Genomic DNA, 26,632 nt, shown 5'->3' with positions numbered 1-26,632 from the left:
ACATATGATATGAAAATATACACTACATGGCCAAAAGTATGTGGACACCTGCTTGTCAAACATCACATTCCAAAATCATGGGCATTAATATGTAGTTGGTCCCCCCTTTGCCCTTTTAATTACAAATAATTTGTAGACTGCAAATTGAACGCATCAATTTGCAGTCTACAAATTATTTGTAATTATGGTCCGGCCCCCTGACAATCCACTCAAGAAAATCTAGTTGATGATCCCTGCTATAGGGCCAACTATAGAAAGCTGTCAAACAGTTATTAGGAGAATTCCACCTAAAGTAAGCTAAATAGTTGTCACCCCTGAGCGTTAAGGTCAGCAACAAATGATACCATATATACTGTCATTTCCAGCCTTGATGAGATCAACAAACAAGTAGGCCTAATTGACAGGTGGTCATTGGGGAACGTCTAAATATTGTCTACAGTCGCCCTCCAGTGACAAGCAACAGGAATGACAGCCGCATTTTCCTTGACTAGTTCTCTTTTCTGAGCATTGTTTTGCTATTTACTTGTATTTGTATTTTTTATGGATCCCCATTAGCTGCTGCCAAGGCAGCAGTTACTCTTCCTTGGGTCCAGCAAAATTAAGGCAGTTATACATTTTAAAAACATTACAATACATTCATAACAGATTTCACAACATATTAAGTGTGTGCCCTCAGGCCTCTACTCTACTACCACATATCTATAAAACAAAATCCATGTGTACATGTGTGTATAGTGCGTATGTTATCGTGTGTTTGTATGCATGTGTTGCTTCACAGTCCCCGCTGTTCCATAAGGTGTATTTTTATCTGTTTTTTAAATCTAACTTTACTGCTGGCATGAGTTACTTGACGTGGAATACAGTTCCATGTAGTCATGGCTCTATGTAGTACTGTGCGCCTCCCATAGTCTGTTCTGGACTTTGGGACTGTGAAGAGACCTCTCGTGGCATGTCTTGTGGGGTATGCATGGGTGTTCCTTCAACATGTCAATACCTCTCACAAATACAAGTAGTGATGAAGTCAATCTCTCCTCCACTTTAAGCCAGGAGAGATTGACATGCATATTATTAATGTTAGCTCTCTGTGTACATCCAAGGGCCAGCCGTGCTGCCCTGTTCTGAGCCAATTGCAATTTTCTATTTAGAGATAGACCTGTAGCCTATTTTGCGTGGTGTAGACGTTGGAATGTCTCAAAACTATGACTGAAAGTAGTGCAGTCCGGTTTATAAGCATCGGTGTCATTTTATTTGCAATGGACATAGGCCTACAACAAATATTGAATTTACTCCAACAAATACAGTGTAATGATTAACTTATTTTCCAACAATAAACCGCTCAAGTGTCTGACTCACAAGGTGATTTTTGCTTCTGTCATGCTGCTTGGCACGCTGCCTAAAATGGGTTTCATTTTTCATGTTTCTTGCACTCGTCTCAGTTCCAACCCCGCGCAGGTTGTCTCACGACCACATGATTGCTTTCTAGATACCTGGCGAGGTGAACATGAAAGTGAAAACAGTTGTAAACCCATGAGAAAACCCCTGGACTGGTAGGCTACTCACTGCTCCAGACAGTAGAGTTGCTCAGGTGAGTGAGGCTGTATTACCTGAAATCTTGTGGTGTCTTTTGAAATCTTGAAAGGGTATATTCTTGTGAGCAAAATGTGTTTGTCTATATGTCTAAAATAAGACCAGAGGATTATGCTATGGCAGATTGTTGTTACAGACAAGCTTCATGCGTCATCGTGCATTTGTCATGCAATTGAACTGTTTAGCCTCTGCATGCTAAGTATTGCTCTGAAAATTGTGATATATAGGGCTATGCAGAGACATAGTTGAAAAATAAAGTTAACTGCTCTTTAAAAAAAAAATACAGGCAATTTGAGCATGTTACTGCAAATATCAACAAATAGGCTCTCTCGCCTGGAAATGTAAGGATGTTTATTAATTAGTTTGTTATGAATATTCAAAAGCCAAATCAATTAGGTGGTACTGAAAATATTCAATGATTACCATTACAGCATCATTTTATACATACATTTACATGTGTCTACTGTTTACAGACAAATAAATCATAATAGAGAGGGAGTAGGCCTTCCTGTGATTTTCTAATGAACCAATGCCTGCCGCCTCATTTGATTGTTCTTTGGCCCTGTCACACTATCTGTCACATACTTCCTCCTCTGGACAGCACCTTCCTGTTTCTGTTACAGGTCCTTGGACCAGTGCATACCAATAACAATGTTATTTTACTGTAAACAAACTGGAATCCAACCCTGGTTATCTGTACTCAGTCCTTCAAAGCCAAACAGCCACTGGACCCAAAAGCTAGGTCCCTCTCACAGGTTAACAGGTAGTTTTTTAGGTTTTGATTCTCAGGTTACAGATGTAGAAACTTAATTTGAACCAGTTTGCTACAGCAGGAAAATAATCCTGCAGGTACAGGAAATGTGAATTATTATGTGGATTATAATTAAATTATAATTCCCGTAAGGGAAAATTAAGTCTGAAATGTCAAAATGGAAATTACAAACTTCAGAAGCCTTTTAAAACTAAAATACACTACACATTTTACATTTCCTGCATTGCAGGAAAGTTCTCCTGCAACAGGGTGATCAAATTAAGATCCTACATCTGTACCTCTCTTACAAATTCACGTCAGAAGTGGAAAATCCATTCTTATCAGTGACTCATGGTAATAACAGGTTATACGCAATGTATCCATAGTATGATTCGTATGCATATAGGAATGCTACCCTTATTTTCAACTTGAGGTACTTTGCCAGGTTGGGTTGGTTACCATGATGGCACACCCTTTCCCCCTTACCTTGCAGAGAAAATGTCATGTTGGCTGTAAACATAAGCTTTACTCCTGTTCCTGCTGACTGCTGTGACCGGCACCAAAAGTTAAAGGCACTTTTAACAACACATTCCACAGACACCTCCTTTCCTGACACAAGCAGTTGATTTTCTAGGAACATTTTTTATCTTTCCCCTCCAATTTTATTTTATCTGAGTAACCAGGGACATTCGATGCCAAGCAGAAATCAGATGGCAGAGATTGGGGAACCTGGGGACATGGAGGAGGTGAATGAAGCTCAGGGTCTAGAGGGGGACGGATCCTCCCTCAAATCCACCATGGAGAGGAATGGGAAGACACAACCCGACGGCCTGGTGAAGGAGAAGAAACTGGGGATGATTAAGCAATTCAGGGAGAGTATCAAGCGGGTTGGAGAGAGGAGTCCTCTAGCCTCAAACAGCAAAGGGTCAAAGGACAGATCCAATTCAGACCAGGGGGGACACGGTATTGACCCTGAAGTGACCTCTCCAACCCATCAGCTGCCACCCCCTCCCTCACCATGTAAGTTCTCCTCAGGTTTGTCCCTCTGACAAATGAAGTGAGTTATCTAAATATGCTCTTGAGTCAGGAAATGGCTTCCCAAGGTCATGGGAAGAGGATGTCTCAGGAGACACAGAATAACAGTAGAAATGGCAGGAAGGACTCTCTTATGCACTGTATTGGGGACTTGCATTTATTTTCAGCTGGACATGAGCCAGTCTGAGCAGGAGGCTTTCATCATTACTCAATTACTGACATTCCTATCTTAATGAAGTTTATACTAAACTCGGAAACAGCTCCCAACCATGCAGGCTATACACTAACATAATTAACCTTTGTACAATAACAAATCTGACAGAAGCTGCTTAACCAGTTGTCAAGGTTGTGTGACTTCTTCTGTGTGTACGTATGCGTATGTGTGTTTGTGTTTGTCTGTGTGACTGTGCGACTGTCCGTGTGTTTGTTTGTGTGTGTTCGGTCAGCACACCTACTATTACACTGCAAAGTAGTTTAATTACTACCAGTATTCAATGTCAAAGAGATCAGCAACTTTCTCTCTCTCTTGCTCAGGTTTGAGTGCTGGGTCTGCTACGGCCTCTCCCCTGAAGGGTCTAGGTGGGTCCTTCCAGAGGGAGGAGGGAGGAGAGAGTGCAGAAGATGATTCACTCCAGAAAAAGCACTCCAGAACACGCTCAGGTACACCACTGTTTACCCAACCAACCAGAGCTTGTTCAGTCAATGGTTGTTCTTAGAGGCAGTTTGCAGTAGGCATAAACACTGTTCAAAGACAAGCACAAATACATATATTTTGCTGAGAGAATTCTAGAAAGCTCATTGGGATATTCTGAGTCTTTGTAAGGTCTTCGTAATCTGTTATCTGTATTGTCCATCTATAGACTCATCGGGCATTGGGGACTCTCTTCTAAAGAAGGGGGCTTCCATCCGACGGAGTTTGCGACTTAAGAAGGACAAGACCCTCAAACAGGAGCAGCTCCAGCCTGTCACTGAGATCACTCTGGAGGAGAAGAGAGAGAGGGAGAAGGAGAGGGTAGAGATAAAAGAGTCATACATACTCCCAGAAATACCCCTCACACCCCTCTCAGGTGAGGTTCGCTCTCTCTCTCTGTCTTTGTCTCTGTCTCTCTCTCTCCCTCATCCTCATCCTCAATTTTTCTTTGTTTTAGCAACAGAGATCACAAGAGATATTATTTGTGATGTAAATCACTATGGTTGTGTCTGTGTCTGTGCTGTATGTGTGTATTAGGTATAACAGCATAAGCTTCTATGCATTAAGGCCTTTACTCTGTTTGCTCTTACCCTCCAGTGATGCAGATCAATAAGCTGATTGGGATGGAGGTGCTGGAGGAGGCCTATCTGAACCTCCTCTCCCTGTGCCAGGAGTTCCAGCGGGAGAGGGAGGAGTGCACGGAGGAGGCCTCCTCTATGGAGCTGGCCAAGAAGGAGAAGGACCTGAAGCTCCTTTACAGTGCCCTGCGGGACAAGGTGAAGGAAATAGTGCGGGACTCCAACTCCTTTACCTCTCGCAACAAGGAGCTCCTGGTGCATGTGGCCCGCGTCATCCAGGAGGAGGAGAAGAGGGAGGCAGAGCCTGGGGCCGGGGGCGTGGTTGGGCCTGGGGGTTGGCGGGGGGCCTGGAGAGAGGCTGTGAGCGAGGGTGTACAGGCTACGCTGAAGAGTGTTCACTTGGACAGGCCCGAGCAGAATGCCTCCTGGCTGGCTATCCACCTGGGTCTGCTGGGCAAGGCCATCGTAGAGGACTTGGAGAAGGTGAAGGGAGAGCTGCAAGGCTCTTACCCACCCAGCTTCAATGTGTTCAGCACCTATGTGAGCTGTTACCATGGTGCTGTCAGCCAGCACCTGAAGACGCTTCAGCAGCAGGTGACAGATCTGAAGGACTACTACGCCCTGCTGGACTGGATCATCAATCACTATGAGAGGTGAGGAAGACTTAAAGTCATTGTCTTGAATAATAAGTATTTTTTTTAAAAATATGACTCAAGATGATGAGTAGTATTGTATCTGAGAGACACCATCCCTGTTGAACAGTGAGAAGATAATGAGCAGTCCTTCATTGAGACCAGAGATGGAGGCTGAGAACAAAGGCCTCTCCCTGGAAGAGGGCTTCCTGGACCAGCTCAAGGGGAAATTCTGCATGCAGGCAAAGGTGAGGGATTGAACACTCCACTAAGAGACAGATGGATAGATGTTTTGGAAGAATTCAGGTTGAAAGCAGGTACCACACTTGAAGAGTTTTTCTTTTTTTAATGTTATATTTTGCTCATCAGAGTCCTTTAGCCTTTATTCTTTTGCTTTCCATGCCTTTTCCAGGAGGACATGAAAGCTTCGCTGGAGAAAATATTAGAGCTTGAAAACGAGGACATGTGGATAAAGAAACAGACACCAGAGACTGATGATGAACACTTCTTTAACTCTGACATACACATGGATATCTGGACGGTATTGTTTTGTCATGATTTCATATAATGCAATAGCATCATATCTCCATTAGAGAGCAACATTGCCTACTTAGTTACATTTTCATTGTAGTGACAGGCTACTAAGGCTACTATTACTATGTAAGACTTGAAACTGTTGTTGTTTTCTGTGTAGAAAGTTAAGAGCAATGCTGTAAACTCCAAGAGGATTGATGCAAACCTGGAGATGAGAGTAGTCTGTTCCTGCCTAGAAGAGTTACAGCTGTTTCCCAAGCGGTATGCTCTGCAACAGTCCAGAGTCTGCTCTTTCTATCTCTATCCTAACCATTATTCACTGGAAACATAAAACTAGACCTTGTCCTTTGCTTGTTAATAACTCCATGGCATTATCTCTCCTTCACTCTCTCTACATCTACATAGATTTGAGACCGAATTTAGGTACTGCTGTAACAGTGTGGAAAACCCTTCACTTTGGGCTGACTATCAGATAACCTACATCAACAGCTTTACAGCTCTTAAGTAAGTCAGATTCCTCTCTTCACTACATCTGGTCAACAACCCTCCCCTTTTCTCTGCCCCCAACACACTGTAGACGGGAATGTCCTGGACAACAGTTGCTAGACAGCCAGTTCAGCTTTCCAGACACTTTGGGGTACATTCACCAAAGGAAGGTGTGAATACAATAAAAAAATAAGACTGCAGTCTAAAATATTGACCTGAGAACAGAAGTCTTGGCTCAGAAGACAAAGTCTCAGTAATAATTAGTTTAATGCTATCTCAGTAATTTGATGCACTTTTTTGTTTGGACTTGAGCAACCTTTTAGTGGCATAATGTCAAGCATTTAGGTCAAAGTTGAACTTCACTCTGTCTGATTTGAAGTAGCCACTTATCTAACAGAAGTGTGATGGAAAACTGGGACTATGAAACGACTATAAGAGAGTATTTATTTCACAGGCATTTCCTGGAACCCATACTAGGTCATTTAGCCTGCCTGCAAGTTGCTGTTCAAGATAAACATAAAAAAGTACACACCAATTAATGTTGAATTATGGTTAAATATGTATGTTATCTATCTTACAAAAATACTGAAACATACTCAAACACACTAACATGCAGGCACAATGGCACACTATATCATATTACTGTATAAATGAAAGTGAAACTATTGAAGAGCAAACCCAGCTAGCACATAAAGTTCTGAGAACCATATGTTTCTTACAGATTGGTGAGAACGTGGTTGTCCTATGATTATTTTGCATACAACTTCCCACAATGTTCTGGGAATGGTGCAGTATAGTTGCTTGGCTTTGGAACATTCTCAGCACATTTAAGAAACTTGACAAAATAACATTATTTTCCTGGTATTTCATTACTTTACAGAATGTTTCCTAAAAGTTCAAACATGGTTTCATTTAATAAAATGTTTGGGAATGTTCTAGGAACGTTCTCCAACTGGTTTGGCATTGGGAATGTTCTCAAATGGTTCAGAGAATGTTAAGAAACAATGTTGTCTTGTGGGAATTTAAATACTTCAACATAACATTTCCACCAGGTTACCTCTGGGTTCTGTTTAAAGTAATGTTCTCAAATAGTTCAAAGAACGTTAAGAAACAATGTCTATTTGTGGAAAAATCACTCTGATGAACTCCTTAGTTATATCCCAGTTTACCTATTTGCTTATAGTCTTGCCTACGCCTAGCGACCTGTTTTTTAAAATTATATGAGCAAAAAGGATTCCATTTTATTTTGAATGGCAAGCCAGACAAAATGAAAAGGGACTATTTATATAATGAATATGAATTCGGAAGGCAGAAATTATTAAATATTAAAGCATTAGACCTCTCACTAAAGGCGTCAGGTGATATAAAAGTTATACTTAAATCCGAACTGGTTCTCTAGAAAATTAGTAAGAATGTGATTTTATTCAGATTACAACCCTCTCCAAAATATCGCTATTTTTAAAACAAGCCATAGAAATTTGGTTGCAATTTCAGTTTAATCCACCAGAAAAGACAGAACAAATAATACAACAAATATTGTGGTTAACTCAAATATACTAATTGATTAAAAAAAACATTATTCTTCGCTAATTAAAAAAATATATATATTTCTAAATTATATCATAAATAGGACTGGTGGAGTTATGTCACACATGCAGCTAACAAAAATATATGGAAACGTCTGCCCTACCCAAAAATACAACCAACAAATTGCAGCATTACCGCAAAAATGGAAGAGGTAAGTGGAAGGTGAAAAAGTAAGGAACTTGTCTGTTGGCCCTGCATTAAAGACCAAAATTGGTTAAAGAAAATGGTGATGAATAAAAATATATACCAGTTTAATTTAAGGACCAAAAAATTGACAGCTGTGCCATATAGATTGCAAAATAGTTCGGAAGAGATTATGTACCGATTCCATGGCACATGGTTTATGAACTGACACGCAAAACGACGCCGGATTCATAACTTATACAAAATTCTTGCAACCAATAGAATGTTATATATATGGGGGATACAACCTTCCCAGCTCTGCAGATTTTGCTGCGAAGAGAGAGTCATTAGATCATTTATTTTGGTACTGTCCATATGTAGCTTGTTTTTGGTCACAGGTCCAGGAATGGCTGAAGAATTGCAACATTTACTAGGAGCTAACGCTGCAGATAGCAATACTGGGTGATTTGAAAAGTCATAGTCAATCGATCAATAATATAATAATACTTTTAGCAAAACATTTTATCTTTAATTTACAATCTGTAAAAACTATGAGAATAGAATGGTTCAGAACTTTTGTGAAGGATCACAGCAGAGTTGAAAAATATATGGCAAATAGAAATCCAATATGGATGGTGTTAAGAGATAGATGGGAGGGGTTGAATGGAGCTGAAGGGTGGGACTAATAACAAGAAGATAACAAATGTAAAATATACTGTGTCTGTAAAATGTACAGTGCCTTGCAAAATTATTCATCCCCTTGGCGTTTTTCCTATTTTGTTGCATTACAACCTGTAATTTCAATGGATTTGTATATGGATTTCATGCAATGGACATACACAAAATAGTCCAATTTTTTTTTTACAAAAATAACGGAAAAGTGGTGCGTGCATATGTATTCACCCCTTTTGCTATGAAGCCCCTAAATAAGATCTGGTGCAACCAATTACCTTCAGAAGTCACATAATTAGTTAAATAAAGTCCACCTGTGTGCAATCTAAGAGTCGCATGATCTGTCACATGATCTCAGTATATATACACCTGTTCTGAAAGGCCCCAGAGTCTGCAACACCACTAAGCAAGAGGCACCACCAAGCAAGCGGCACCATGAAGACCAAGGAGCTCTCCAAACAGGTCAGGGACAAAGTTGTGGAGAAGTACAGATCAGGGTTGGGTTATAAAAAAAAATCTGAAATGTAACATCCCACGGAGCACCATTAAATCCATTATTAAAAAATTGAAAGAATATGGCATCACAACAAAGGTGCCAAGAGAGGGCCGCCCACCAAAACTCACGGACCAGGCAAGGAGGGTATTAATCAGAGGCAACAAAGAGACCAAAGATAACCCTGAAGGAGCTGCAAAGCTCCACAGCGGAGATTGGAGTATCTGTCCATAGGACCACTTTAAGCCGTACACTCCACAGAACTGGGCTTTACGGAAGAGTGGCCAGAAAAAAAGACATTGCTTAAAGAAAAAAATAAGCAAACACGTTTGGTGTTCGCCAAAAGGCATGTGGGAGACTCCCCAAACATATGGAAGAAGGTACTCTGGTCAGATGAGACTAAAATTGAGCGTTTTGGCCATCAAGGAAAACGCTATGTCTGGCGCAAACCCAACACCCAGAGAACACCATCGCCACAGTGAAGCATGGTGGTGGCAGCATCATGCTGTGGGGATGTTTTTCATCTGCAGAGACTGGGAAACTGGTCAGAATTGAAGGAATGATGGATGGCGCTAAATAGAGGGAAAATCTTGAGGGAAACCTGTTTCACTCTTCCAGAGATTTGAGACTGGGACGGAGGTTCACCTTCCAGCAGGACAATGACCCTAAGCATACTGCTAAAGCAACACTCGAGTGGTTTAAGGGGAAACATTTTAATGTCTTGGAAAGGCCTAGTAAAACCCCAGACCTCAATCCAATTTGAGAATCTGTGGTATGACTTAAAGATTGCTGTACACCAGCGGAACCCATCCAACTTGAAGGAGCTGGAGCAGTTTTGCCTTGAAGAATGGGCAAAAATCCCAGTGGCTAGATGTGCCAACCTTATAGAGACATACCCCAAGAGACTTGCAGCTGCAAAAGGTGTCTCTACAAAGTATTGACTTTGGGGGGTGAATAGTTATCAGTTTTCAGTTTCTTTGTCTTATTTCTTGTATGTTTCACACAAAAACATATTTTGCATCTTCAAAGTGGTAGGCATGTTGTGTAAATCAAATGATACAAACCCCCCCAAAATATATTTTCATTCCAGGTTGTAAGGCAAAAAAATAGGAAAAATGCCAAGGGGGGTGAATAATTTCGCAAGCCACTGGGCATAATGGGCATAATGTTTGTTTGGTTAATCTCATCAATCAGCTCTATCCAAACAACATAGCCCTTCTTCCCCAAATGACCAAATCCATCTGTCACAACAGTTTCCAAACAGACTCAGAAAAACCCTCACAGTTTCACAAGAAACATCACATAGTTACACCATTAAAAAAATCACATACAGTGAGGGAAAAAAGTATTTGATCCCCTGCTAATTTTGTAAGTTTGCCCACTGACAAAGACATGATCAGTCTATAATTTTAATGGTAGGTTTATTTGAACAGTGAGAGACAGAATAACAACAACAAAAATCCAGAAAAACGCATGTCAAAAATATTATAAATTGATTTGCATTTTAATGAGGGAAATAAGTATTTGACCCCTCTGCAAAACATGACTTAGTACTTGGTGGCAAAACCCTTGTTGGCAATCACAGAGGTCAGACGTTTCTTGTAGTTGGCCACCAGGTTTGCACACATCTCAGGAGGGATTTTGTCCCACTCCTCTTTGCAGATCTTCTCCAAGTCATTAAGGTTTTGAGGCTGACGTTTGGCAATTCGAACCTTCAGCTCCCTCCACAGATTTTCTATGGGATTAAGGTCTGGAGACTGGCTAGGCCACTCCAGGACCTTAATGTGCTTCTTCTTGAGCCACTCCTTTGTTGCCTTGGCCTTGTGTTTTGGGTCATTGTCATGTTGGAATACCCATCCACGACCCATTTCCAATGCCCTGGCTGAGGGAAGGAGGTTCTCACCCAAGATTTGACGGTACATTTGACGGTACAAGCTTGAGATTGAACGTCACTCAACTTTCTAGAGTTTTCCCCTTTAGTTAACACTATCAACGTTTCCCTTTGCTGTGGGAATTGTGATTGAATCAACGCAATAACAAAACGAACTATGCTAGACTTAGTATGCAAAACTAACTATACAAGAGATTTTGTTGTAGGCAGGAAGCATCGGAGTAGGATTCTATTGCATGGACAGGCACGACTCAGGCCGTACTCTACACAGACCGGTCTGCTATAACCAATCAAAGCTGCAGTAGGCCTATATGCAAATAGACCATTTCAATAATGCATCTGTGCCATTCACTTTGAACTGGACTGTGTTTACAACATGAGCGGTTGTGAGTAGATGTGCTTGTTTTGAGATCAAAGCGAGAGCTGCATGTAGCCACGTGTGCATATTTGTACATATCCTTTGCTTGTTGGTGAGGTATTAGCCCAGTTATACAGTACCAGTCAAAAGTTTGGACACACCTACTCATTCAAGGATTTTTCTTTATTTGTACTATTTTTTACGTTGTAGAATTTGAGTGAAGACATCAAAACTATGAAATAACACATATGGAATCATGTAGTAAAAGAAAAGTGTTCAACAAATCAAAATATATTTTATATTTGAGAATCTTCAAATTGCCACCCTTTGCCTTGATGACAGCTTTGCACACTCTTGGCATTCTCTCAACCAGCTTCACCTGGAATGCTCTTCCAACAGTCTTGAAGGAGTTCCCACATATGCTGAGTACTTGTTGGCTGCTTTTCCTTCACTCTGTGGTCCAACTCATCCCAAACGATCTCAATTGGGTTGAGATCGGGGGATTGTGGAGGCCAGGTCATCTGTGGTAGCCATGCTGGTTAAGTATGCCTTGAATACTAAATAAATCACAGACAGTGTCACCAGCAAAGCACCCCCACACCATAACACCTCCTCCTCCATGCTTTACGGTGGGAAATAGACATGCGGATATCATCCGCTCACCGACACCGCGTCTCACAAAGACACGACGGTTGGAACCAAAAATCTCCAATTTGGACTCCAGACAAAAGGACACATTTCCACCGGTCTAATGTCCGTTGCTCGTGTTTCTTGGCCCAAGCAGGTCTCTTCTTCTTATTGGTGTCCTTTAGTAGTGGTTTCTTTGCAGCAATTCGACCATGAAGGCCTGATTCACACAGATCCCTCTGAACAGTTGATGTTGAGATGTATCTGTTACTTGAACTCTGTGAAGCATTTATTTGGGCTGCAGTTTCTGAGGCTGGTAACTCTAATGAACTTATCCTCTGCAGCAGAGGTAACTCTGGGTCTTCCATTCCTGTGGTGGTCCTCATGAGAGCCAGTTTCATCATAGCGCTTGATGGTTTTTGAGACTGCACTTGAAGAAACTTTCAAAGTTCTTGAAATATTCCATATTGACTGACCTTCATGTCTTAAGGTAATTATGGACTGTCGTTTCTCTTTGCTTATTTGAGCTGTTCTTGCCATAATATAGACTTGGTATTTTACCTAATAGGGCTATCTTCTGTATATCCCCCCTACCTTGTCACAACACAACTGATTGGCTCAAATGCATTAAGAAGGAAAGAAATTCCATAAATTAACTTTCAAGAAGGCACCCCCGTTAATTGAAATGAATTCCAGGTGACTACCTCATGAAGCTGGTTGAGAGAATGCCAAGAGTGTACAAAGCTGTCATCAAGGCAAAGGGTGGCTATTTGAAGAATCTCAAATATAAAATATATGTTGATTTGTTTAACACTTTTGTGGTTACTACATGATTCCATATGTGTTATTTCATAGTTTTGATGTCTTCACTACTATTCTACAATGTAGAAAATAGTAAAAATAAAGAAAAACCCTTGAATGAGTAGGTGTGTCCAAACTTTTGACTGGTACTGTAGGTTCAGAACTTTTGTGAAACAGCACAGTACAAAATATATGACAAATAGAAATCAAACTGGATGGACATCAGAAATAGATGGGAGAGGTTGAGGGTAGAGGAAGGACAGGACTAAAAACAAACTAAATATAACTATTGTAAAATAGATTGTGTCCGTAAAATGTATATAGTATGTATATGCTGGAAGTAGAAGCCTAAGTGTTGTTGTTCATTACTTTACCTCAATTAGGGGAGGTGTGGTAGGGTTAGCGGAAAATAATAACGGAAAATATATTTACAAAATAAAAAATAAAATTAAGAAACAACATTCTCCTGTGGGAATTTCAATACTTCAGCATAACGTTTCCAAAGAATGTTCTAACAATGTTATTATAAAACAATTGAAAAACATATACATTCCGTTCTCAACATCAACAAAAATATCTATCCTCTATCTTGTTAAGTGTGTTCAGGTGTCTTGGCCACGCCCACTAATTGGCCACATCTGATCTTAATAAGTACTTGTTTCCTTTTAAATGGGGCCTGTTTGAATAGATTAAAATTAACAGATTGTATGAGTTAAAAAGAACATAGGATGCTAGTTCCATCCTGGTGGCGCAGTGGACTAATTCAATGGATAGAGAACCGAAGACCACTGACGCCGTTCCACAATAAAAAAAATGTGTTTGCATGATTAATGCCTAAACAGATTAATTTCCATGGGTCCTATCTGTGCTTGGAGTTCAAAACATTTAAACTAAGCTAGCTGTGTTATTAAAAGTCTTATTGAAACATTCAATAAAAGTTTTAAGGAAATTAATTTAAAAAAACTTTAAATAACTTAGAATTTCTGTTCTCAGAACGTTAATAAAACTTCCCAGGAAAACATTCAGGGAACCATAGTAAAACGTTCTCAGAACCTACCTGCAATAAAAAATGTAAATTCCGTTCTCAAAACATATATATTTTTTCAGTTTTACCGGTCAGGAAATGTATGACTTCGTTGCCAGAACCAATGGGAAACCAAAAACGTACGCTCCCACAACTTCAAAGGAACCAAATGTGCTAGCTGGGAAGCTGTTTCCAGCCAACAGGCATCTCTGGAGTATAGATAGCACTGCCTGTCTAAAGAGAGAAACACCACATGGTTTCCGGGAAACAGAGCTAGTGTAAGAGAATTGCCTGAGTGGTTCGAGCTCTAGAAATAGAAAGTCCCCCTTTCTCCACATTCAAAGAGCTGGTAATGCCACTGAAACAAGCCACAGCATGTCTCTGTCAGTTAAAAATTAGGAACACAATATTAGAGATGGGCAGAAACAGTCAAAATTCTCTCCTGCAGATTTAGTTATTCATGTTCAAAGAGACAAGACACTCAACATAATGATAATGGTCACATATTACTTTATACTTATTGCCTACTATTGGCATAATGTTTGTTTGGGTAATCTCATCAATCAGCTCTATCCAAACAACATAGCCATTCTTCCCCAAATGACCAAATCCATCTGTCACAAAAGTTTCCAAACAGACTCAGAAAACCCTCACAGTTTCACAAGAAACATCACATAGTTACACCATTAAAAAAATCACATACAGTGAGGGGGAAAAGTATTTGATCCCCTGCTAATTTTGTAAATTTGCCACTGACAAAGACATGATCAGTCTATAATTTTAATGGTAGGTTTATTTGAACAGTGAGAGACAGAATAACAATAACAAAAATCCAGAAAAATGCATGTCAAAAATGTTATAAATTGATTTGCATTTTAATGAGGGAAATAAGTATTTGACCCCTCTGCAAAACATGATTTAGTACTTGGTGGCAGAACCCTTGTTGGCAATCACAGAGGTCAGACGTTTCTTGTAGTTGGCCACCAGGTTTGCACACATCTCAGGAGGGATTTTGTCCCACTCCTCTTTGCAGATCTTCTCCAAGTCATTAAGGTTTCGAGGCTGACGTTTGGCAAGTCGAACCTTCAGCTCCCTCCACAGATTTTCTATGGGATTAAGGTCTGGAGACTGGCTAGGCCACTCCAGGACCTTAATGTGCTTCTTCTTGAGCCACTCCTTTGTTGCCTTGACCGTGTGTTTTGGGTCATTGTCATGATGGAATACCCATCCACGACCCATTTCCAATGCCCTGGCTGAGGGAAGGAGGTTCTCACCCAAGATTTGACGGTACATGGTCCCGTCCATCGTCCCTTTGATGCGGTGAAGTTGTCCTGTCCCCTTAGCAGAAAAACACCCCCAAAGCATAATGTTTCCACCTCCATGTTTGACGGTGGGGATGGTGTTCTTGGGGTCATAGGCAGCATTCCTCCTCCTCCAAACACGGCGAGTTGAGTTGATGCCAAAGAGCTCCATTTTGGTCTCATCTGACCACAACACTTTCACCCAGTTCTCCTCTGAATCATTCAGATGTTCATTGGCAAACTTCAGACAGGCCTGTATATGTGCTTTCTTGAGCAGGGGGACCTTGCGGGCGCTACAGGATTTCAGTCCTTCACGGCGTAGTGTGTTACCAATTGTTTTCTTGGTGACTATGGTCCCAGCTGCCTTGAGATCATTGACAAGATCCTTCCGTGTAGTTCTGGGCTGATTCCTCACCGTTCTCATGATCATTGCAACTCCACGAGGTGAGATCTTGCATGGAGCCCCAGGCCAAGGGAGATTGACAGTTCTTTTGTGTTTCTTCCATTTGCGAATAATCACACCTACTGTTGTCACCTTCTCACCAAGCTGCTTGGCGATGGTCTTGTAGCCCATTCCAGCCTTGTGTAGGTCTACAATCTTGTCCCTGACATCCTTGGAGAGCTCTTTGGTCTTGGCCATGGTGGAGACTTTGGAATCTGATTGATTGATTGCTTCTGTGGACAGGTGTCTTTTATACAGGTAACAAACTGAGATTAGGAGCACTCCCTTTAAGAGTGTGCTCCTAATCTCAGCTCGTTACCTGTATAAAAGACTCCTGGGAGCCAGAAATCTTTCTGATTGAGAGGGGGTCAAATACTTATTTCCCTCATTAAAATGCAAATCAATTTATAACATTTTTGACATGCGTTTTTCTGGATTTTTTGTTGTTGTTATTCTGTCTCTCACTGTTCAATTAAACCTACGATTAAAATTATAGACTGATCATTTCTTTGTCAGTGGGCAAACGTACAAAATCAGCAGGGGATCAAATACTTTTTTCCCTCACTGTAGGTACACAAGCAAAACATCAGAAATTGTAAACATTCTTACAACCAATGTTCCCTCTAAACTGCGCGCAGGCGCGCAGCTCCCCCGGGACTGCCTCGCAGAAGAAATATCAGCCTGTGCAGAGAAGCTTGAGATTGAACTTCACTCAACTTTCTAGAGTTTTCCCCTTTAGTTAACACTATCAACGTTTCCCTTTACTGTGGGAATTGTGATTGAATCAACGCAATATTAGCCACTTTCAATGCAACATACCAAAACAAAACGAACTATGCTAGACTTAGTATGCAAAACTAACTATGCAGGAGATTTTGTTGTAGGCAGAAAGCATCGGAGTAGGATTCTATTGCATGGACAGGCACGACTCAGGCCGTACTCTACACAGACCGGTCTGCTATAACCAATCAGAGCTGCAGTAGGCCTATATGCAAATAGACCATTGCCATAATGCATCTGTGCCATTCACTTTGAACTGGACTGTGTTTACAGCATGGGCGGTTGTGAGTAGATGCGCTTGTTTTGAGATCAAAGCGAGAGCTGCATGTAGCCACGCGTGCACATTTGTACATATCCTTTGCTAGTTGGTGAGGTATTAGCCCAGTTATACAGTACCAGTCAAAAGTTTGGACACACCTACTCATTCAAGGGTTTTTCTTTATTTTTACTATTTTCTACATTGTAGAACAATAGTGAAGACATCAAAACTATGAAATAACACATATGGAATCATGTAGGAACCAAAAAAGTGTTAAACAAATCAAAATATATTTTATATTTGAGATTCTACAAAATAGCCACCCTTTGCCTTGATGACAGCTTTGCACACTCTTGGCATTCTCTCAACCAGCTTCATGAGGTAGTCACCTGGAATGCATTTCAATGAACAGGTGTGCCTTGTTAAAAGTTAATTTATGGAATTTCTTTCCTTCTTAATGCGTTTGAGCCAATCAGTTGTGTTGTGACAAGGTAGGGGTGGTATACAGAAGATAGCCCTATTTGGTAAAAGACTAAGTCCATATTATGGCAAGAACAGCTCAAACAAGCAAAGAGAAACGACAGTCCATCATTACTTTAAGACATAAAGGTCAGTCAATCTGGAAAATTTCAAGAACTTTTAAAGTTTCTTCAAGTGCAGTCGTAAAAACCATCAAGCACTATGATGAAACTGGCTCTCATGAGGACCGCCACAGGAAAGGAAGACCCAGAGTTACCTCTGCTGCAGAGGATAAATTAACTGTTAACTGCACCTCAGATTGTAGCCCAAATCAACTGTTCAGAGGAGACTGTGTGAATCAGGCCTTCATAATAATATAATAGTATGCCATTTAGCAGACGCTTTTATCCAAAGCGACTTACAGTCATGTGTGCATACATCTTTACATTTTTACATTTTCATGGTCGAATTGATGCAAAGAAACCGCTACTAAAGGACACCAATAATAAGAAGAGACTTGCTTGGGCCAAGAAACACGAGCAATGGACATTAGACCGGTGGAAATCTGTCCTTTGGTCTGGAGTCCAAATGTGAGATTTTTGGTTCCAACCGCAGAGTAGGTGAACGGATGATCTCCGCATGTGTGGTTGCCACCATGAAGCATGGAGGAGGAGGTGTGATGGTGTGGGGGTGCTTTGCTGATGACACTGTCAGTGATTTATTTAGAATTCAAGTCACACTTAACCAGCATGGCTACCACAATATAATGCAGCGATACGCCATCCCATCTGGTTTGGGCTTAGTGGGACTATCATTTGTTTTTCAACAGGACATTGACCCAACACACATCCAGGCTGTGTAAGGACTATTTGACCAAGAAGGAAAGTGATGGAGTGCTGCATCAGATGACCTGGCCTCCGCAATCACCCGTCCTCAACCCAATTGAGATGGTTTGGGATGAGTTGGACCTCAGAGTGAAGGAAACGCAGCCAACAAGTGCTCAGCATATGTGGGAACTCCTTCAAGACTATTGGAAAAGCATTTCTCATGAAGCTGGTTGAGAGAATGCTGTCATCAAGGCAAAGGGTGGCTACTTTGAAGAATCTCAAATATAAAATATATTTAGATTTGTTTAACACTTTTTTGGTTACTACATGATTCCATATGTGTTATTTCATAGTTTTGATGTCTTCACTATTATTCTACAATGTAGAAAATAGTAAAAATAAAGAAAAACCCTTGAATATATATATGTCCAAACTTTTGACTGGTACTGTAGATCATCTCTGTAGCTCAATTGGTAGAGCATGGCGCTTTTAACGCCAGGGTAGTGGGTTTGATCCCCAGGACCACCCATACGTAAATATTTATGCACACGACTGTAAGTTGCTTTGGATAAAAGTGTCTGCTAAATGGCATATTATTATTATATAATTTGTAGTCAGCAATGGGGAAGTGATTGCTTCTTACAAGAGCACAAAACGTGTACATTTCTAGACATCTTTGAAAAGCGAGTCAGGTAAATAGCTTTTTTTTTGTCTTAAAGGGGAAGTGTTGTATTTTGAGACAGGTTGAATAAGCTAAATAGCCATTAGGCAGAGGGTTGCATAATTTGTCTGATTCTCTGTAATAATGGTATGGGAATAATAATGCATTTTATTTTGTAAAGTGGTTTCTTGCATCAAACAACACAACAACATTTTCAGTCACCTCCTTGTCTGAAGGACAAGTGGATAAACAAGTTAATGTCAAGCACTGCATGTTTATTTAAAAAGTCTCATGGAATGTAGGCCTACATTGAACACCACACATTGGTTGCTACCGTAGGCTGAATGATAGAACAGCTATTTCCATGTTATGGGATGCACTTTCTCCATTGTTTTTTATGGTAGGCCACTCTTGTAGGCGACATTATGATCATCCACAGTAGCCTATTTGACTACTGTCTGAAACTGTAACTTAAAGCGGGTACAGCCTCCGCACGCTGGACGTTGCAGAGAAGTTTCACAACGTTCAAGTTTGCACTCAACAGAGCTGAAATTTGCTCAGTGCCCCCCAAAACGTGAGTGAACATTGCTTACAACCATTGTTGAAACCCTTCCCTTGGTCTGTTTCGCAAGCATTCCCGGAAGTCTCGCAATGTGGCGCCTCTGGGTTTAGAAACTCTGTCGCGCTGGTGTGTATGCATGATAACCTGACCTAACCTCTGACCTCAGACCTGTTTCATTTCCCTCTTTCTCTTCCTACAGGGAGCACATGGAGGGTTACAGGGAGAGCTGCCCGACCCAGGTGGAACATCTCAGCAGAGAGGTGGAAGGCTTGGTCCATAGACTGGTCCAGGGCCTGGAGGACCAGTTTAAGAATGATGTCAGGGTAGGTTAGGGAGGGATGTTTGATTGACCTTTGACCTGGTCCTCGTTCTACAAATGCCCTGATAGCCTAAGTTGGTCAGAGTGTGTTGAGGTGATTGACATCTTTCCTACTTGTCTCGGGTGACCTGGAAGTTACTTAGTTTGGTAGCCTACTGATTTCCTTGCACACGTTTCTGTAAAGGCTTTCTCTCAATCGCTCCTGCTGTCAATGTTATGGATGGGTGAACAAACAAATAAATGAATGAATGAACAAATTAGTGAGTGAATAGGTGTCTGTTGCTTTTTCCAGCCATACCTCAGGAGAATGATGACGAGGAAGTGGCTCTCCACAGATGAGGACTTCCAACAGCTGTATAGCAGGACAGAGAAGCTGTCCCAGCGCTGTTCACAAATGAGACCTCCATATGTACAGGTAAGGAATGGGGAAGTGCTGTTCATATTGTTTTAAATGCAGGATATACACTCAATTAAGCAAAGTCATGCCCATGATGATCCATAGGAAGTTGGAGTTACTGGAAAAGACTTGAGAATTTCCTCCCCTTACCATACTGGAACGTGACCGTGCATAGAATGGAAAATGAGTTGAGTTGATGTGGCAATAGGGGTAAATGGCAGGAAAAGAGGATGGGAGGAGGATGGGTGTCACTCAGGTGATCAGTCATGGCAGTCATGTGAAAGCGAAAGAATAAACAGCAGACTTTCATGTCTATTTGTAATCCCTTTCTCTTGCCTCCACTGTGCCTGCCCTGTGTTCCTCTGCATCAGATGTTTGTGAGCAGCTTGCACTACTACGTGGTGAAAGAGTATGTATCCCAGCTGATGAAAAACAACTACTCCTGTAAGAACAGGAAGCATGACAAAGCAGCCACCAAGATGAGGGTAGAGTGGGATAAACTCAAGGATCTGTTTGAGGAAATGGTAACACTTCTTAACCCTGAACTACAAACTGAATTTGGGCCAATTTACATCCACACAAATTTTACTTTTCATGTTCATTCAACATTGTCTAAAATTGTAAATACTACAGTACATACATTTGTCTCAGTGTTATGTCTTTGTGCTTTGAGGAATGCTACTTTGAAAATTCAGTGCTGTCATAAACAAATGACTTGTGTTATCACCATTCATGACTAGTAGACACACTCATAATAATTTCCTCTTGTAGAAGACAACCCATGACTGGCTCCACCCAGTAGGAGACCACCTGAGTAACATCATTGGGGAAAAGAACAAGAGGGAAATAAAGAACCACCTGACACGTTTAGTAGCGGACTACCCAGACATCAGGTAATCCTGCATCTTCCTGTGGCCACATATTGTATCTGTTGATGTTGGTGATCAACAGAGTATACCAGTGTAATATGCACAGTATCAATTACAAAATATAATCTGAGTAAAAACACCTCATATGAATTCTACTCTGACTCTGTTATGGCCCTGAGAAGAACAGCAGTGGAAGACGAAGTGGGTCAATGGTCAGCAGTGTTCATCAGACAGGGGAAGCGTGTTGACTAGACGGTAACAGATTGAGAGGCAGATAGTGCTGTTCCAAATGTGATAGAGAGCTGTGTTGATTCCCAGACAGCAGGATGTAGGATGGGCAGGACCAGCCTGAGCCTCGAGGGAGGATGACAGCGAGAGTGAGTTACTACAAGGCAGAGGTGACAGTGTGGGAATAGCGGAGGGAGTACCCTGATGAGGCGTGAACACTGGCGCCTGGTTTTCTCGGAATAGGGCGTTAAGTGCTGTACTTTCCGAGGTAATTGCCCTGGTCTGGGTTTTTGTGAACCTCTCAGTTGATTAGATTTTTTATCTGAACTCTAGTAAACTTCTCCAAATCAAGACTGACAGATTTTTTTTTTTATCTCTCATGATAGCCCCCTTAACAAAATCGAGTAGCTAGCTGATTTGGTTCTGGGTGCTGAGACTACGGAATTTTAGACCAATTGTGATTGGTGATTTGAAGGAGTCAGGCGCAGGAGGGTAAATCACAGAATACAGAATTTATTCCGGAATACAGTGTTAAGCAGAAATGCGTCAAACAGTCTAGTGCGCAAAACAGGCGCACTGGAACCCAACAGGCACACAGAGAAAAATACCCTGGCAATACAAAATACACGGAGCTCAAACGAGCTACACTCTCCTCACAATAAACAAGGGGGACAAGGGGGCAGAGGGAACACTTATACAAGTACTAATGAGGGGATATGAACCAGGTGTGTGTAATAAACAAGACAAAACAAATGGAATGATGAGATATGGAGCGGCAGTGGCTAGAAGGGCGGTGACGACGAACGCCGAAGCCTGCCCGAATCAGGAGAGGAGGCAGCTTCGGAGGAAGTCGTGACACCAATTCATTTCACAAAACAGTTTACGGTTCCATTTCTCCTGCTGATTCTCCAAGAGTGATATTCTGTAACCTCTCTCTGTCTGCAGTAAGAAGCACCTATCGGCTGTGCTGTACTTCAGGGGCTTGGTGCGGGGCAGGGAGAAGCGGGTGATCCTGCAGCGTCTCACTGAGCTGAAGAGGAAACTGGGAACCGCAGGGAACACTGGAGATAATAGAAGAGTTCTTTTCAGTGACATGCAGGTCACCATCACCAATACAAACTGTCTGGCTGACATGCCTTTCTCCTGCCTCTCCTTCCTCCTCCGAGACAGCTAATCTACAGGCCTAGATACAGGAACCTACCACAGAGATGGTAACCTGACCAAGCTGTCTGAGAAGGCCTGAGGAGGCTTGTAAAGAACATACTGTAGGATTACCAGTATGATCACCTCGCAAAAACCATACATAGGCTAATGATTATTTAAATGTGAATGGACATTTACAGGTAAATCTTGTTCATGCAGTCAGAGGTTATTTAAGACACCTCATTGATTAAGCCCTCTTTTTTATATATATAATGTCACTTTAGCCTACTGTTGTTGCAAAAGAAAGCTGAGGACATACTTAATGATGGGCCTGATGCTAAATTAACTCCATGGTGGGGCTCAAACTGTATGTTCAGTGTTGAATGAACTTTATCATTGATTTACCTATTTTCAAGCAATTCAAATGTGTGTCGCTGCAGTGCACATATTACTTCTCAACATAGAAAAGATTCCCTTAGAAAGCCCCACAGTCCACAGTTCTGTTTTTTTGTGGTTAGAGCAAGGTTTTACAATCATTATCACATCTGATAATGTCATTAAACCACAAGCGAATACAATCTTCTCCCTTTGTTAGGGAAGTGAGAGTTTTTGTTCCCCCTCTGACAATTTGTTGGCCACTTTTACAGGGCAATCTGGAGGCGAAAGTAACGCACATCTGTTTAGGCGAGGTGCTGGCTAGCGGAGTAGAACACTTGAAAAAGAAAAGGAGAGCAGCACACTCTAGGAGCTCAGATGCAATCATTTTAGCTGTCTGTCAAAACGTTGGTTATTAGGTTATTAAATTATTGCATCTGAGCTCCTACAGTGTGTTGCTCTCCTTTTCTTTTTCACTTTTACAGGGCAACATGCAACACCAAGGTTTGTACTCATGTGTCTGCTCTTAACTATGAGTCCATCACAATAAATCCATCCATTTACTGTATAGATCTACTGTTCTCATAGTTCACTGATCATTTGTGAAAGCTCATGAAAGCTCATACTGTAGCTATAATGATAAGCAAATGTATCGTAAAGGCTATCATTATCTTGTAAATAAAGTTTTAGTTGAAATCAAGGCATTATACACATGATGTGCCTGTTTATCATGTGAGCTGCCAGCGGCCAAACCAGCACATAATATGATCGGGAAAATAGTTATGAGGATGTTGAGCTCCCTGAAAATGACAGACTCCACAGCATCATCAGACCACAGAAGCAAAGCCACGCCTACATGAAAGCCATTAACTTCATATGAAGAAACCAGGTTGCCAAAGAGCAGCTCAACCTCGTTATAAAATGACTTCCTGGTATCCTCCTGACCTGTCTATTGCTATTGCAGAGAACCCCTTGATTCATAGAAACGCGCGCTCATGCAGAATGAAGTTATTAAAGAGGTTGAGGGACGAAGCAGGTCATGATAATTTCTTAATTTTCTCAAGTCTAGAACTCAATGACATTACATAACAGAAAATAAATCAAACAACTAAGCTTTCAAAGAGCGCGTTCTCGCGCTAGACCTCATAGGACGCCATTTCACTGACGGTTGCAACGTGGTCTCAGAGCATTTGGTATTATTCTGTACGTAAATCTGAAACACTTCTTTTAGTATGATATGTTATGTTTCGTATTATATTTGTGGATGTCCATCATCCATTTTGTATAATATGTAACAAATTACAATTCGTACAATATGTTACGAATTTGCTAAACATATGATGTGTTTCTTCAGAGCATTTTCGTATTCTGTATGTAAATCTGAGACACTCCATTTAGTATTTTTTACATTTACACATATTTAGCAGACGCTCTTATCCAGAGCAACTTACAGTTAGTGAATACATTTCTTTGTTTTGTTTTTTATACTGGCCCCCCGTGGGAATCAAACCCACAACCCTGGCATTGCAAACACCATGCTCTATCAACTGAGCTACATCCCTGCCGGCCATTCCCTCCCCTACCCTGGGCCAATTGTGCACCGCCCATGAGTCTCCCGGTCGCGGCCGGCTGCGACAGAGCCTGGATTCAAACCAGGATCTCTAGTGGCACAGTTAGCACTGCGATGCAGTGCCTTAGACCACTGCGCCACTCAGGAGTACAGTAGTATGACATGTTATGTTAGGTTTTGTATAGTATGTATTAATTTGCGGATGTCCATCATCCATTTCGTATGCTATGTTATGAATTACAATTCCTACAATATTTTACGAATTTGTAAAAAGTAACAAATGTACATTTAGCAGCATTTGGAAAATACCCATTCATAATTTCTATATGAGCGTCACCTCAAACATATTTGTTGATAACAAATAAAAATATTAGTTAGAAATACTTATTTTAATGAATTAAATCTCAAATTAATAAAGAAAGCATCACCCGGTGACATGAAATTGTATGCCAAGGTTCTAGCCAAACATCTTGAAACCATTTTACCCAAACTACACTGAACAAAAATATAAACCCAACATTTAAAGTGTGGGTTCCATTTTTCATGAGCTGAATAAAAGATGGCAGAAATGTTCCTTACGCACAAAGACCTTATTTCTCTCAAATTCTGTGCACAAATTTGTTTACATCCCTGTTAGTGAGCATTTCTCCTTTGCCAAAATAATCCATCCACCTGACAGATGTAGCATATCAAGAAGCTGATTAAACAGCGTGATCATCACACAGGTGCACCTTGTGCTGGGGACAATAAAAGGCCTCTCTACAATGTGCAGTTTTGTCACACAACACAATGCCACGGATGTCTCAAGTTTTAAGGGAGCGTACTATTGGCATGCTACTGCAGGAATGTCCACCAGGGCTGTTGCCAGATAATTTAATGTTCATTTCTCTACCAATGTCGTGTTAGAGAATTTGGCAGTATGTCCAACCGGCCTCACAACCGCAAACCACGTGTAACCACACCAGCCCAGGACCTCCACATCTGGCATCTTCACCTGCGGGATCGTCTAAGACCAGACACCTGGACAGCTGATGAAACTGTGGGTTTGCACAACCAAAGAATTTCTGCACAAACTGTCAGAAACTGTCTCAGGAAAGCTCATCTGCGTGCTCGTCGTCCTCACCAGGCTCTTGACCTGACTGCAGTTCGGCGTCGTAACTGACGTCAGTGGGCAAATGCTCACCTTCGATGGCCACTGGCACACTGGAGAAGTGTGCTCTTCACGGATGAATCCCGGTTTCAACTGTACTGGGCAGATGGCAGACAGCGTGTATGGCGTTGTGTGGGCAAGCGGTTTGCTGATGTAAACATTGTGAACAGAGTGCCCCATGGTGGCAGCGGGTTTATGGTATGGGCAGGCATAAGCTACGGACATCGAACACAATTGCATTTTATCAATGGCAATTTGAATGAATAGAGATACCATGATGAGATCCTGAGGCCCATTGTCGTGTCCTTCATCTGCCGCCATCAACTCATGTTTCAGCATGATCATGCATGGCCCCATGTCGCAAGGATCTGTACACAATTCCTGCAAGCTGAAAATGTCCCAGTTCATCCATGGCCTGCATACTCACCAGACATGTCACCCAATCATGTGGATGTGAGGCTCGTATCATTTGGTATTGGGGGCAGCATCCAACTTAGGTGAAAATAAGTTAATTAAATCATGGCTTGATTGAGCCTGGGGAGGGGAGGAGCCTGTGGTTTTAGAAAGGATGAGGAAAAAGTGGGGGTTAGTGGGTTGCTGAAAAAAGCCCCTTTGAGAGTTTGCAGATGCAGGTGTAAGATTTGCAGAAGAGTCAGCGAGAATATAAGTGTTGTTAGGGGCGGGGTTAGGAACACAGATAGGTTATTAGGATAGCAGGTGTTAACTAATACATGCGTCATTAGAATAAGGATTAAGATATTTAAAAAGGCAGGAATTTTTAGTGGAGAAGAGTCTCTTTGGGCTTGCTAGAAGAACCTGTTGTCTGCTGAAGAAAGATTTTGCTGTAACTTTTTAGCTTAAGATATGTTTCGTTTTTATTCTTAAAGTGTTAAAGTAAAGTTCTACAATAAATCCTTAAGCTTACCTTATTGATATAAGTTTTAAAGGAGCTGTTAGAGTTTTTAGACACCGACTGAGGGACTGATCATCCTGAGGGGGGCGACAAAAACTCTTTATAGTTGTAGAAGGTAAGAAAATGTTTTTCTTGTTATTAAATGCTGTGCTTCTCATAAAATTGTAATAGATACAAAAAATTGCATTGGCAGCCTAATAGGGGTTTATATAAAGGTGATGAAGGTATCTAATCCATGGTTAATTTTTGCTTATCACAATTGCTTGTGTGATTATTGATTTGTGATAATGACTGATTGATTGATTGAACAGGGACTTTTTATGCCTGTTTCTGGAATTTTGAATAAACTTGCTTTATTGTTCTGAAACCCTGTCAAAGAGCCATACAAGGGCATGTCGTTTTACTCTAGGTTTCTGAGATAGACTTGATTGATTGAGGATTTTTAGCATCTGGTTAATTTGTCCATTGTGAACCCGAGTTGCTGGGATAAAATAACCTGAGACCGAA

The 26,632-nt window shown here is 41.2% G+C and overlaps 1 protein-coding gene across 2 annotated transcripts; it reads left to right on the top strand.

Moving 5' to 3' along the window:
* The first annotated feature begins 1,355 nt into the window (after positions 1 to 1,355).
* LOC311102773 (exocyst complex component 3-like protein 4) lies at positions 1,356 to 23,196 on the top strand. 2 transcript variants are annotated; one of them, XM_084144176.1, is made up of 14 exons: positions 1,356 to 1,585; positions 3,042 to 3,358; positions 3,908 to 4,033; positions 4,234 to 4,440; positions 4,662 to 5,295; positions 5,405 to 5,522; positions 5,687 to 5,815; positions 5,969 to 6,069; positions 6,214 to 6,312; positions 19,361 to 19,484; positions 19,773 to 19,895; positions 20,249 to 20,401; positions 20,649 to 20,770; positions 21,920 to 23,196. In XM_084144176.1, the coding sequence occupies exons 2-14, from the start codon at positions 3,049 to 3,051 to the stop codon at positions 22,146 to 22,148; spliced, it is 2,475 nt and encodes an 824-aa protein (XP_084000302.1). In that variant the 5' UTR covers positions 1,356 to 1,585; positions 3,042 to 3,048; the 3' UTR covers positions 22,149 to 23,196. The 2 variants fall into 2 exon arrangements, with proteins under 2 accessions (XP_084000302.1, XP_084000301.1); XM_084144175.1 differs by having other exon boundaries at positions 3,022 to 3,358.
* Positions 23,197 to 26,632: the final 3,436 nt, after the last annotated feature.

This window comes from Coregonus lavaretus, assembly GCF_964263955.1.
Source record: "Coregonus lavaretus genome assembly, chromosome: 27".
Taxonomy (NCBI): Eukaryota; Metazoa; Chordata; class Actinopteri; order Salmoniformes; family Salmonidae; genus Coregonus; species Coregonus lavaretus.
The sequence above is the reverse complement of the archived record's forward strand: the minus strand, read 5'-3'. Positions and strand labels throughout refer to the sequence as shown.

Excerpts from the sequence above, each read along its gene's own strand:
- LOC311102773 (XM_084144175.1), top strand. The coding sequence starts at position 3,031 with ATGCCAAGCAGAAATCAGATGGCAGAGATTGGGGAACCTGGGGACATG. Across the intron at positions 3,359-3,907 it reads GCCACCCCCTCCCTCACCAT|GTTTGAGTGCTGGGTCTGCT; the intron begins GTAAGTTCTCCT and ends TCTCTTGCTCAG. Across the intron at positions 20,771-21,919 it reads GCGGACTACCCAGACATCAG|TAAGAAGCACCTATCGGCTG; the intron begins GTAATCCTGCAT and ends CTCTGTCTGCAG.